We start from the raw sequence: 14,657 nt of genomic DNA on the forward strand, positions 1-14,657 counted from the left end.
CATGTAGCTATATGTTGTAGACCTGGGGTTTCCCCCTAGCAGACAGACCTATAGGTGTCAGACCCACAGGCACCAAGTGACCTGAGTGCTGCGCGCCCGGCCTGGGCACTGGGCTGTGATGTGCGGGCACGGTTTCCTGGAGTGCTGGTGGGAATGTGTGAGGAGTACAAAGCATGATGGAAATGAGAAAGAACAGGATACAGCGGTAACGCGTGCAGCAAGACAGATGTGTTTATGCAAACTACAGAGGGAGAGGAAAGGGTGAACAGTTCACAATTTCTGCATTTCTGGGTCTTTTGATCTTTACTTTCCAAAATTTATTTCCATGAGGCTATAGTCTAGTTAGAGACCTCAGCCCAGGAAAATGTCTGTCATAGCAGGGGGACACTTACCTCCCCTCTCTAACCCCTACACACTCCTCTCCTCCACCAGTTGAAGGAAGGTTCCTTTTTGTCGTGTACATGCATGAAGTGGCTGAGGAATGTGTTGGAGGGCCCATTTGTGGTCAGCGGACAGTGGCAGCAGTATGGCCACTGCCACGTTACTGAGTTCTGAGCCCATTACCCACATGGGTGCTGCTGCTTCCATCTTTATGACCATCCCTGACCTCTCCAGGCCCAAGTTCATAGTCTATATAACTGGCCTGGCCAGAGGAGCTACACAGGACATAGCAGATGTGTCGGTTAGATCGTATGGAGTGAGGTGAGAATGAGGATGTTTCCCTGGGTGTGGTGGATCGGCAGCTGGTGGTCACTTGTAACACCCAGCTGAATGGGTCAGCGTGTTGCTGAGTGCGAATGGCCCCCTGAGGGTTGTTGCCAACAACATTAAAAGGAGAACTGGAAGGGAAGGTGTGGTGCTGTTGGTTCTCATGTTGCTGCGGGTTCTCCTGGAGGAGCTTATTGATAGGAACTTAGTTGTTCTCATTGTCGGAGGAGTTCAAGACCTTATTGTCACTGAGAAAGGCTGCAGTTCACTTTGGGGGAGCTCTGGTCCTTATTTTGAGCATTACTTCCCGGCTCCAGAGGGTAAGGTGGCGTACTGTTCCATCTCTTGGAGAAACTTTTCACATTGGCTTCCTGATAGGAGCTTGACTGTTCTCGTCATTGCAAGAGCATCATTGTCGCTGAGGATAGCTGTGGTACTTTTCATGGGAGCTCTGGTCCTTTGAGTGTCGCTTCCTGGCTGCAGTGCAGAACCGTCAGCCTACTGGCCCAGATCCTTTATGCCCCTGGCATAGACTTTCTAGATTCCACCACTGACCTTTGGGCCTTTACAGTGCAGATGCACAAAACAGATTTGAATGAGATTTCGTCGTGAGCTCTGAATCTCCAGTTGGACTTGTGGGGAGCATTGTCACGGGCTTTAGGTCTTCAGCTGGACTCATGCAGGACATTGCTGTGAGTCCCAGACCCTTGGCTGGATTTCCTTGGGTGTTCAGTGTGTAGACAGAGCTCCTGCACTTTTTTTGTGTTTGTCTCTGGGTGACTATTATAAAATAATACTATAAATTATGTATCCTGTATTAAATTGTTTCCCTCAGAAACCCTAACTACAATACTGGGCTGATGTTGGGGACAGCACCTGCCCATGGCTCTTAGCCCTGCCTCTTGGTCTGTGGAGAGAGGGCTTCTGAAACTCCTGATGCCACCAAAGCCAGTGTCTCTGGGTATAGGGTACAAGCTTTGATGCTTTTAAGCACCTGGAGAGTATCTTGACCCTGTAAGGGTCAGGCTGAACTGAGCTGATGGGGAACCGACTCCGTCTTCAGGAGGACTGGCTTGATGACTGCACATCCAAGCCTCGGCTGAAAAACGACGAGCAGACATTTGATCAGACGTATTGTTGATAGCAGGTTAGTTTGCGGGGGCTGACCAGGTTAGCCAAGCTAATTGTATGAAATATTAGCTGGTTCACAGGAAGTTCGGTGGAAAAAATAGACAAAAGATTTCAGCTGTGGTGGCAGCTTTCATTTCTCCCTTTTTTTCTGCAGCAAAATATAGGACTTGTGATTTAAAGAGAAGAAGCACAGCTCACACGTTTCCGTTCCTCTAAGGAGGGCCCTGCAGACTTTGTGAAAATAAGCACCTGTCTTGTTCTCCCTTGCCTTCTAGCTAATTTTGGTCCCTATTCTTTTGCCAGTTGCCAGAGGCTCCACCCTCTGAGGAGGAAGAACAAGAAGCCTGGGTGAATGCCTTGCTTGGAAGAATATTTTGGGACTTCTTAGGAGAGAAGTACTGGTCTGATCTTGTATCGAAGAAAATCCAAATGAAACTTAGCAAAATAAAGGTATTGTTCTCTACTCAAAGGGTTTCTAATTCCTCACTTTATAATTTCTGGACATTTCGCGCCCTACCATCATAGTGAAAAATAACCTTGTTTAAGCATATAACATACAAGAGCAGTAAGTTCTCAAGCAATGCATCTGACCCGGGTCACAGACTGATCTTGCTCTTCAGACTAACTGCATCTGGGGACTTAGAAAACTGTCATTTCATTTTGTGTGTGTGTGTGGGTGTGCCCCTGTGTTACCACATCATCCACTCCAGGTGATAATCCAAAAGTTGAGAAAATGTGAGCTCCTATAACTGATTTGTCCTGTAAAGTTTTAGTATGTTTGAGTTAGAAAAAAACTGAAATTGTGCAAAACATACTGAGTCTCCCAGTGGTCCAGGCCATGTGGTGCACTCAGAGGAAATCCTGGACTGCTTAAGACCACTTTCCAAGCCATACACCTTGCCACAGTTGCCACTGGCTCTGAATGTATCTGGGATGGACCTTTACTTCCTGGCCAAATGGTAGTGTATTGTAGCTGTCTTTGCTGAAGAAACACTCTTGCACTAAGACAGGCTGTCTTGGAAGTGAATTTAAACTGTGTTAAGTACTCCTCATGACTGTCTGGAAAGGATGCATATACCAAACATCAGAGTTATAAAGGTTTCTTACAAATAAGTTCAGCACAGTATAGAGCCAAGGAAGAATCACCTTGCTCCTTAAGTCTTCACTAAGAGCTTACACAGTCAGTAATTTAGCTAACTAGCTCTAAATAGTTTTTTTGTTTTTGTTTTTGTTTTTGTTTTGGATAGTAGATACCTTTAAGAAACAAAATCCTATAGATTCTTTCTCTAGAAGATAACCCAGCATGGTAGTGCAAGCCTGTAATCCCCAGCACTCCGGAAGCCGATGCAGGAAAATCATCACAAGTTTAGGACCAGGCTGCACTACATAAACCCTGTCTCAAAAAAAGAAAGAAAAATGTACATTGACAGGTTTTGCCCATGATTTCATTAAGTTCATGGACCCCAGGCTAAGAAATTGTAAGCCAACATAAAATTAGATTAGAAAGAGAATGTAGGCATGGTGGAGCTTCAGTTTATTTTGGCCATTCCCCTGGGTAAAGGTCAGTCTTCTCTGACTTAGTGGAATTCTGGTAAAGTCAGTCTGGTACCTCTGGGCCAAGTTTTCCCTTCTCCAGCCCCTGATGAAAAGGAAGGGCTGCCCTCTAAGTCAGAAGAGTGGGTGTCCAGGCAGAATTCGGGTAGGGTTTTAGAAGGAGTTTTTGATGAGTGTCAGCCAGCATGTGTTCTTGAGTAAGTTGAGGGCTGACTGAACCCACTTCTGCTAGCCAGTTCCCTAGGGGAACAGCAAGCTTCGGTAACCTTCCGTGTTGGAAGATGGAAGATGAGCTGTCAGCAGCCAACCCCGTGGCCCAGCTTCTCCACCATCTGGACACAGTGGAGCTGGAGTCCCAGATCGAGGCAGACAGTCGGGGCTGTTTCCCAGAGACGGTCAGTCCATGCCTGGGCAGGAGGGCTACACCTGGCAGTGCGAAAAACAAAGCAAGGTGTGCTTGAGCTACACATGGACACCACTGTTGTCACACATATTCTAGGGCATGGCACAGCGTGGTCCAGCCTTGTCTCCTGCAGGGGCCTGTGGTACCTCTTCATGTAGTGGAGTGTAGTGGCTGTGCCACTTTAGGGGAAGTTGAGGGCGACACTGCAAAGGTCTTCCTGAGTTAGGTGTTAAATCCATGCCAGGCTACGTGCAACCTTATTTTATTGAAATAGTCAGTTATATTTATTTTAAACACCTTAATTTTATTCTAAACTTTACAAAATTATTCTAATATCCAAGTGAAAGGTTATAACTAAGAAAACTGTAAGATAAAAAGATGGGCCAGATTTTAAAATATATTACTGTAGCTGTAGTAACGAGAGCAGTTTGCTCTTAGCTGGAAACAGCTCAGTACAATCTGTGGTGTCGTAGGAATTTAAAGGCGACACCATAACACTAGGGAAAGTATAGATTGCTCAATATATAAGTTAATATTGCTTATTAGTCATTTGGGTAAAAATAAAATTGGATCCCTAGCTTATATGTTACACTAAAATAATGAATAATATAAAGATTAAAAATACATACAGAAACCTGGGCATGGTGGCACACACCTGTAATCCCAGCATTTAGATGGCTGAGGCAGGAGGATCAACATGATGAGTTCAAGGTCAGCCTGAACTGCATAGTGAGACCCTGTCTCAAAACACACACGTGTACACACATACACACACAAATCGAAGTGGAGGAAATATACATGAATAATTTTGAGATGAAGTAGGAATTTCTGAGCATGCTATCAGTACTTTTGTGTTGTTTCCTGTATAGCAAACTCCTGCTGATAGATTAGGGAGTGCATTAGTTGCGGCCCAGCGGGAACCAGATGGCATACTCAGATGGGAGTCAGAGGGGATTCGGAGAGCCCAGAAGGGTGACTTTAGCGCTCGTGGGCCAGCACAAGTGGCTCTCCTGAAGGGGCAAAGGCAGGAAGCAGTTACCAAAACTCAGGCAAGAGAACTGTGTGGAAAGGGCAGCCTATCTCATAGGCTATGACATTCAGTGGAAGGAGGGGACAAATGCCTGACAACACACTTCTCCCCGTACCTCCCCGTCCCCTGCCCACTGGTGAATACCATTAGCTAGGTCCAACCGGAACTACAGGGCAAGAGGGACCAAGGATGCAGTTCACCCAGACCACAGAGGCACAGAGGGTAGATACAGGGAAGCAGAAAATTTCAAAGCATAGCATGGGGCAAAGGGATGTGACTTTATATTTCAAGAATTTTAATGGATGGTAATACCTAATAGTTACAGGAAGATTACCTACCAGAAACATTGTAACAATTTCTTACTTCCTGCTAGCAATCTGAGAAAGATCCATTTCCCATATTTAGGTTTTATTGGCCTTCCTGACCTCCTTAAGCCAAGATAGCCACTGTGGTCTAAGCCCCACCCTGTCCCATTAACTGTTTTATGAGACTTTTTTTGTTCTCTGCTTTCCTTGCCTGTTTCTGCCTCTCCAGTATAAATCCCCAAAGGTCAGGAAACTGGCTTCCTCGTGCAAGACTCTGTGGTGTGATGCCCAGACATGGTTTATGTAGTTACTTTTGGTTAAATAAATGGCAAAACCTGTGACCACTATTCATGTATGGTCTCCAAACCTGTGACCACCATTCCTTCAGAGTCTGTTAAATTCTTTTTTTTTTTTTTTTTTGGTACTGGAGATTGAACTTGTGACCTTGTGCTTGCCAGGCAGGCACTTATGCCATTGAGCTAAATCCCCGGCCTCAAGTCTGTTAAATTCTAACCACAGCATTTTTATCAGGTTACTAATGTGTCTCATTCACTGTTTACTTCTTTTCTCTAGCTCCCCTACTTTATGAATGAGTTAACTCTGACAGAGCTTGACATGGGAGTGGCTGTGCCAAAAATCCTTCAGGCCTTCAAGCCTTATGTTGATCACCAAGGTAATTAATTCTTAACTGACTGGAGTAGGATTTAATGAACCATTTAGGTGACTGCTCAGATATTTCTATTGTCCATTGCTGTGAATTCGTAACAAAGTTTTGTGTTTAGAGAGAATTGGGAAATTTTTAGCCATCTTATTTCTTGCGGAATGCCCTTTAAAATGTGTATATATATATATACACAGCTAAACTCTCTCCACATATATATATATACACACACACACACACACATTTTATATATATATATACATTTTATATATATGTATATGTGTAAATTTACTGCTCTGGGGATCAAATCCAGGGCCTTTGCACTGAGCTACATACCCAGAGCTTTTTTCCTAACTTTATATTTTGAGAGAGTTTTGTTTTGGTACCAGGATCAAACTCGGGACTTCGTACTTGCCAAGGCAGGTGCTTATGTTGCTGAGCTAAATCCCCTGCCCGAAAGAGTTGCTAAGTCACTAAATTGTCCGGGCTGAGCTCAAGCTGATACCATCCTCCTGGGACTATTGGCATGTGCCACTGTGCCTGACTCAGTGTCCTTTTTTTTTTCTTTGTTGTTTCTTTTTTGAGAGAGGGTCTCAGGCAAGCCCAGGTTGCCCTTTGGGACTCGTGGCGATCCTCTAGCCTCAGCCTCTTGAGTACTGAAATTACAGGTGTGCACCACCATGTGTGGCTACCTACTCTTGTAGGAAAAGAGAAAGTTAATTAGAATGTGGAGAGAGTTTAGCTAGAATTATCAGGATGATGCAGTGATTTATATGGCTGTTGTGTCATGTTGGATTAAAAGGACCTTGACTAGGAAAAATTCAGTATGTAGGAGTTTAGTAAAAAAATACAACAGGAGTGAGCTGGGCCTGGTAACAGCTATAATCCTTACCTACTTGGGAAGCTGAGTCAGGCATATCAAAAGCTCTAAGCCAGCCTGAACAGTTTAGATTCTGTCTCAAAATTTTTAAAAGTATATTTTTTTAAGGATTGAAAATGTAGTTCAGTGGTAGAGCATACTGAGTTCGATTCCCACTACTGAGGAAGAAGAAACAAAAATCAGGAGCGAGCCAGGTAAGCAAAAGTAGCCCGTAGCGTGCCAGGGAAATAAAGTCTCACCGCTTTCCTCACCGTGGCACCCTTCACCAGTGAGCCTCTGTCCACCTAGCCATGTTTGCATTATTCCTAAAGTGAGCCAGGAGCAAGGTAGGGGAAAATTAATCACAAGAGTTCAAGATTAATATTTGTTTTGAAGTAAATGTTTTGTAAATTTTGTAATGATGAATCTGAGTGCTCCTGGGTTTGGTCATGTCTGGTTCACTGAAAGTGCTAGAAAAGATTTAGATTGTTTGCAAATAGTTTAGCTCCTGTTCATTTTGACCCATTCACATTTTAAAAGTTGCATCATGAAAGTGTTCACTGCATAGCTGGGCTCTTTATCTTGTCTGGGTACAGGAGCTGCCCTCCTTCCTCTCACTCTGGTGGTCTCTGTTACCTTTGCTCTTTGCCTTTTCAGGAATGACTGATATCAGGCTGGTAAATGACCAGCTATCACGAGCCTCCTGAGAGTCTGGCTTTTAAAAAGTAAATAATGTGTGTACATGTTCTATTTTCTAATGTGCAAGCAGTCTGTTGTCTCATGACTGTCCTTTGTTGAATTAAAAGAAATTTCCAAGGAGAGGGGTTACAGGGACACAGCAGGCCTAAGCAGCTTCTAAGAAGTGTCCCTGTGGCTTTGAACTCTGCAGCTTCATGGAATAGCTTTGGCCCGGCTTTGAGAATAATTTAAGACCTAAGTGTCAAGCTTCTTTCTTGTTTCTCTACAGTAGGAGCTGTGTGAAATATTTCACTATGGAGATCAAAGGTTTGCTGCTTTTTAATCCATCTGAGGCATACTTAACTCCTTTCAGGGAAAATTTGAGAGATGCTTGCTTGTATAACAAGGATGCAAATATTACCAAAGAAAGGAATGAAGCCTATTGTGGTGGCACATGCCTGTAATTCCACCAGTCGGGAAGCTGAGGCAGGAGGGTCACCAAGAGTCAAGGCCAGTTTGACTACGTACATAGTGAGTTCAAGGCCAGCCTGAACTACATAGTGAAATTCTGTGTCCCCCCCAAAAAAAAAAGGAAGGAAATAAATCCTGTGGGATTAAGTCTGATCAAATTAGATTTTTTTCCAGCTCTACAAAGGATTCATGTATGGTGGCAAAACAAATTCACATAAGGAAATAGACATCATTTAATGATGGGGGTACTTTTTGAAAACTATCTGTAGTTGATTTCATTAGTTAGTATCACAGTGTGAACACCATAGAGTTTGGTTACACAAAGATGACATCACTAGGTGATATAATCTTTAATAACCCCAAGGAGAGGGGGTTATTATTTGGGACTTATTTGGGACTCTCACCTCCTTGCACTTTGGAAAAATGAAAAAACACGTCCTGACTTGTGCTTGCTTACTGAATGAATACTGAGGCCAAAGCTGGTAGAATTATCCCACCTGGGGAGACAACATGGAGTGCGTAGTTATGAGCACCAGCTCTAGAAGGAGACCACCCAGCTCGCTGCTCAGAGGCGTAGGGCAAATCCTAAGCCTCATTTCCTCATCTCTAAAATGGGGAGCCTCCTGGCATCCCCCTCCCAGCTCGTGAGATTACATGAGTGAATACATGAAAGGTGCTTCAGACAGCACCTCATGCGAGGCAAGCACTTTGTAAGTACTGGCTGTACTGTTACTGTTGTCACCTTCAGTGATGCTGTTGGAGAGTTGAGGATCTGGGTGGCTGTGGTGTTGAGTTGGCCATCTGATAGTGTGGAGCCAGTAGATCTTGCCAGATAAAGAGAAAAAAATGCCGCTCTCAGTTTTCATGGCCTTGCTGTGAAGAGAACAGTTCATAGTTCCTCTGACATGCTCACCAGTCCAAGTTCCTGGACACACACCAGCCTGGAGCTGGGATTAGGTACATGACTCTCACTCCCCTCCAATGGCAGGTAATGGGAAGATGGTCAGGGTCCGCCCGGAGAAGCCAACTGTGCCACCTGCCTCAGCTGTGGCCTTGCCTGCTCTCCACATGTCCTGCGAGCCACCCTCTACCACACACGCTCGCTACCCTTCCTACCTTGAACTGATCTCCCTGGCCCCTCTTACATGCCTTGGCCACCACCTGCAGGGCCTGCCCTCTAGGGACCAGCAGCCCATCCCTCCTAGCCAGGCTCTTTCCAATCGTTTTATTAAGTCTGATGTTGATCATTTATTCAGCAAATAATCATGTGAGGAAACTGAAATACCCCAAAAAGATAATGAGGAAAGCATAACCTATCATTCCTACCATAGCCAGGATTACTTTCTTTCTTTCTTTCTTTCTTTTGTACATTTTTTGTATATTCTCTCCCAATCTTTTTTCATACACATTAGAAAAAAAACACAGAACATATCACTTTTTTGCAGGGGAAAGGTGGGGGAGTACTGGGACTCAAACTCAGGACCTCATCTGAGTTGCCAGGCAGGCATTATACTACTGAGCTAAATCCCTGGCCCAGAGAATGTATAACCTTTTTAAAACCTTAAGAATGGCATGCATTGATGATTTGGACTGGATGTGTCAACCAAAGTCCCCTAACAGACCCTTCCATTTGTGCCCAGCTGCTGTACCTCAGTTTCCTCATCCATGAAGTGCCAGCAGTGGTACTGTCTGCCTTGCTTGGTTGTGGTGGGATTTAAACATCATGCAAGAAGTGCTCAGGGAACACAAGGGGCACATTGAGAGCTGCTGATGGCAGCTGTGCTACTGCAAAGCTGCATTGTAGTATAGCTTCCTGAAGAGGTTTGGTGGGCATCCGTTTCTGCCATCCAGGGTATTTGTGTACCCAGAGGTATGTCAGCAGGGCAGAATGAGCCCCAGATGTGGACTACAACCCTTGGATTGATTCATGCACTTCTCGGGGAGTGGGTAAAGACTTTTGCTACAAGTAGTTAAGTCTGTGAAGAGTCACTGGGTGTCCTCCTAAACAGTTCAGGACCCAAATAACAACTCAAGTGTTGTAGTCAGGGCTTTCAAGGACAATGAGCCAATATAAGACATATCATTATTTTATGATAATTATGATTATGACAAAAGATATGATTGTTTTATGATGATCACCCAAGGAGTTAAATACAAAGAAAGTGCAGGAAATCTATCCACACACTAAAGACCCAAGGAAATCCAGCCAAGGGTCTGGATACCACAGCAATGTCCTGCATGAGTCCAGCTAAAAACCTAGAGCCCATAACAATAGCTCATGAAAGTCCATTTCATAGATCTGCACTTGGATGGCCCAAAGGTCAGTGGTGGAAGCTAGAAAGTCTATACCAGTGGCGTGAAGGAGCTATGCCAGCAGGCCAAGTGTGGTGCACTGGAGCCAGGAAGCGATACTCAAAATAAGGACCACGGCTCTCCAGAAAGGTACCACAGCCACCCTCAGTGACAGAGGGGTCCCAAGTTCCTTCAATGATAATATATCAGGGAGGTCAGCGTGACAAACTTCTCTATGAGAACCAATAGCTCCAAACAACACTCACTTAGGAGCACCTACAACGCCACTCTTCCTCTCCAGGTCTCCTTTTTATGCTGGCAACAGTCCTCAAGTAGTTCATCCATGCTCAGCACCACGCTGATTCAGTTCAGCTGGTGTTTAAGTTGACCACCAGTTACCAGTCCACCAAGGTTTAATTAATTTCTTAGATTCTGTGGAAAGGGCACTAAGTCCCTCAGGAGAGAACCTTGACTGTCTCTGGAGATGCCCTTACTCATGCCATGGATACCCATGGTCTATACCTATTTTCTGAATATTGAGTTCCATATCTTTGGTCCATGCTAGGATCAAAGTTCCCACTATAGAAAACTGGAGCCACTATTAGTAGGTTACTAAAACTGGACCTCTCTCCTACACCTCAGAGCAAGCAGTTAGACAGCAGCTACGGCAGTCTGGTGGCATGGGCCTGGCAAGAGTGTCACAGACATGAAAAGGTTGTATGGAGAAGGGAAAGATACCCTCTGTGGGACTTGGGTGCAGGGAATCTTGATTTATGGCTCTGTTGACCTTGAAGAGGCAGAGCTGTGTATCAGTTACTGGTAGAGAAAGCTAAAAACATCATAAAAGGCACAGCCAGATTCAGGGTATTGCTAATTTTATGAAGTATTTGAAGGCACAATTGGGCACCAGTCTGCTATTTGTCGGGAGCAAAATAATCATTAATGCATTCTTCTAAGAACTGAGTAACTCCAGCCTCTGACCTTGATACGATGAATTATCAAATATTCCATTTTTAAGGAATCTTGTACTTGGATGTCAAATGTTGACTTTCCAGGTGAAAACCAGGGAGACTTGGGAAAGAGAGAAACAAGGAATGTGAGAGCCAGCCCAGATGGACAGGCTCAAAGGCCCCTTGACACATTCCAAGCAGCAGGTGACCCGTTAGGCCTGGCACAGAGACTTTCATAGCAGTAAGACAGGGAGAGGCTGTGTGAAACTCCCAGATGTGTGTTGCTATGGTAGGATGTGGCCTTTGTTAGCTGGAAAGCCTAAGGGAAGGCAGAATGTCTGCTCTGGTCATCAGCCCCTCGCCTCTGGGGCTGTGCAGTCAGCTGTGTGTATTACCATCATCCGACGTGCACCCTGGGTGCACCCTGCAGCCAAGGTCGTCTTTACTCTTCCTCGGGCATATTCTTGAAGGCAGGTCATCATCGCAGCGTCGCAGTTCGGATACATGCAGTGAGAACTCAGTGAGCACGTTTGATAGAATGAGCTGCCGTTTCTGCCCATTGGCCCTCTGGTAACTGTTGAGGTGCTGGTTCCAACTGTGTGACTGGAGCTTGGAAAACAGCCACTGAGCTCCTGGCAGCGGCTTGCACGGAGAGTGACTAACCCTGTCATGTTTGTTGTCAGTTGTGTTCCATGTGTTGCTGAATGAAGTGCCAGCTTTTGTAGGTGCCACCCTGCCCACAGTGGCCTCTTGTCCATGGGCACTGTGTGAGGAAGAGCCCCTGCCTGAGACTTTTCCAGGGCCAACTCTTTAGTCCTTTAAGGTATCAGAATTTGCCTGCTGCTCACCTTCTGGGTTTCGTCCTTGAGCAGGTAGTCACAGAAAGCAACATTTTTAGTAAAATGACTCTAGCACGGGTTCATTTCATCTTTGGATTTTGCAAGGCAGGGCCTCCCAACCCCCAGTACGTAACCAGTTGATCTTCAAGTTGCACATTGCTTGGTGAATCTTCAGGACACTTGTTGTGAGGTAAATCTCAAGTTCAGAAGATCTAGCAACTTGCTACAAGTTTTTCTTTGCATATTGTGCTCTCATACTCTATCTTCATCTCATTGTAGCACATCATAGTAATTTGTTGAAATATCTAAGAGAGGTTCATACCTATTTTTAAAATTTCTCAAATAGGGCTGGTAATTTAGCTAGTGGCATAGATGCTTGCCTGGCAAGCTTGAGGTCATGAGTTCGATCCCCAGTACCAAAAAAAAAAAATTCTCCAACTGTCTTTTTGCAATTCTGGATGTTGATTGATTGTTTATGACACAGTCTTGCTTACATAGGTCACTCTGTATGTGATGAGCTCAGGCTGGCCTTGAACTTGTGACAATCCTCTTGCCTCACTCTCCCGAGTGCTAGGATTATAGGTGTGTGCCACCATACTGGGCTTAGTTTTGGGGATCAAATCCAGGGATGCTCTGCTAGCGAGTTGTGGCCCCAGCTGCTTTAAATTTGTTTATTTAGTTTTGAGACAGTCTCACTAGTTTTCCCAGAGTGCTTACAAACATGTGGTCCTCCTGCCCTAGCCTCCCAAGCATCTGGGATTACAAGTATGTGCCACCATGGCCAGCTCAAGCCACTCTTGACTATGCGTTATCTCTGGCTACAGAGCAGAGCAAGGCCTTGCAGGTAGGCTCTGTGGGGCGGATTCAGTGGTGTAAAGTGCAGGTCCCCAGTTGAGGTAGCCGAGCCTCATTCTGCAGTAGCAGGTCTTCTTCGCCTGTGCTGTGGCTGAACTGCACCCCAGGGATGCAGTGTCCCAGTGACTGGGCCTGGCCCAGCACTTCACGATGCCAAATTCTTTTGTTTAAAAAACAAACAAAACTTTCCATTTGGGAAGAAGTAAGTTTGGTGCCTCTGAGAGGACAACTTTTGAAAGGAAAGCATACTGTTAATATTTATTGGATACCTAAACTTTCCAAAAGAAATAATTATGTTTGAATACATCTAGTAGCCAGGGAGTTTGAACCTGATAATTCTCAAGTTTAAAAAACCTGAAGATTTCAGCTGTAATAATAAATTTATGTTGAGCCGGGCATGGTAGTACATGCCTGAAATCCCAGCATTTAGGAAACTGAGGCAGGAGGATCACTACAAGTTCAAGGCCAGCCTGGGCTAAGTAGTGAGTCCAAGACCAGCCTGAACTACATAGCAAGACCTTGTCTCAAAAAACAAACAAATTAAATTATTTTGTATTGATAGTCTTTTTATATTGAGTTTAAATTAATATGTATCCTTTCATCCTATACTGGAAGTGATTAATGACTAAATGACTGTTGAAACAGATGTACCTTTTATTTCTAGTAAGAGTGTTTTGGGTTTTTTTTAATTAACTAAGTTTATTGATACATTTCAGATACACATAATGTTCATATACATCATAGAGAATTTGTTCATGATATTTGTTCATGATTTTCCCCCGTCACCTCTGTTCCACCCTTCTTCCCCTTCCTAGTTACAAAAGCTTAGTTTCCATTTTTTCCTTTTTTTCTCATTTTTTTCCTTTTCTTTTTCTTCCTTTTCCCCTCCCCTTCTCTAGTTCTCCTTATTGGAACATTTTCTTCCTATTTCACAATACTTGTTACACATTTGGCTCCTTATTTACCCTTTTGGTTTCATTAGGAGTATGGTCTCAAGGTACATCATTTAGCTGGAAATGTCTCAAGGTTATCCTTCTTTATGGCTTAGTTATACTCCATTGTATAAAATAATCACATTTTCCTTATCTGTTCGTAAATTGATGGGCATTTGGGCTGTTTCCAAGATATAAGCTACTACACACTGTGCCACTATAAACATGGTGCACACATATTGCTATGATATGATGCTTTTAATTCTTTGGGGAAGATACCAAGAAGAGGAATAGCTGGTTCCAGTGGGGCTCTATTCTAGGGGTTTTTTAAAAAAGTTATTTATTTATTTTTTGAGACAGGGTCTTGCTATAGTCCGAATTTTTTTAGAAGTCTCTACACTGATTTCCACAGTGATTGCCGTAGTCTGCACTCCTACCAACAGTAAAAAGGGTTCCTTTTTTCCCCATAGCTCCACCAGCATTTGTTATTGGTTGGTTTCGTGGTACTAGCCATTCTTTCTGGAGTGAGATGGAATCTCAGGTTTGTTTTAATTTGTGTCTCACAAAGGACCAATGATGTTGAACATTTTTTTCATATATTTGCGCTTTCTATTTCTTCATCCAAGAAGTGTCTATTTCAGATCTGTTTTTGGATTGGATTTAAATTTGAGAGGGTCTGATTTTTTTTAGTTCATTCTGTGTATTCTAAATGTTAATCTTTTGAGGAAAAGTTGGCGAAAATTTTTTCCTACACTGTGGATTGTCTCTTCACTTTGTTAGTGGTTTCTCTTGCTGTGCAAAGCTTTTTAATAAGATAAAATCCCATTTGTTGATCCTTTGTGAAGTCACTGTTTAGTTGTGATCTTGTTCATAAAATCTTTGCCTTACACTGATGTTTTCAAGAGTTCTACTTAGTCTATCTTCCAGCAGATTTGTCAGTAACAGTATTTTGAAGAACAAGGTAATTGGTGATTTTCAACAGCTTTACT

General features: G+C 43.8%; 1 protein-coding gene across 4 annotated transcripts in view; it reads left to right on the forward strand.

Annotated features, from left to right (window-relative positions):
• Positions 1–14,657, forward strand: part of Tex2 (testis expressed 2) — a 117,485-nt gene that overhangs the window by 88,234 nt on the left and 14,594 nt on the right. For all 4 annotated transcript variants that reach the window (XM_003465840.5, XM_005001975.4, XM_013148384.3 and 1 more), the window contains exons 6-7: positions 2,143–2,289; positions 5,705–5,804. In XM_003465840.5, the coding sequence (XP_003465888.1) occupies positions 2,143–2,289; positions 5,705–5,804 (247 nt within the window). The remainder of the gene's footprint in view (positions 1–2,142; positions 2,290–5,704; positions 5,805–14,657) is intronic.

Source organism: Cavia porcellus, unplaced genomic scaffold (genome assembly GCF_034190915.1).
Source record: "Cavia porcellus strain 051 isolate PalLab524CR breed Dunkin Hartley unplaced genomic scaffold, mCavPor4.1 scaffold_32, whole genome shotgun sequence".
Taxonomy (NCBI): Eukaryota; Metazoa; Chordata; class Mammalia; order Rodentia; family Caviidae; genus Cavia; species Cavia porcellus.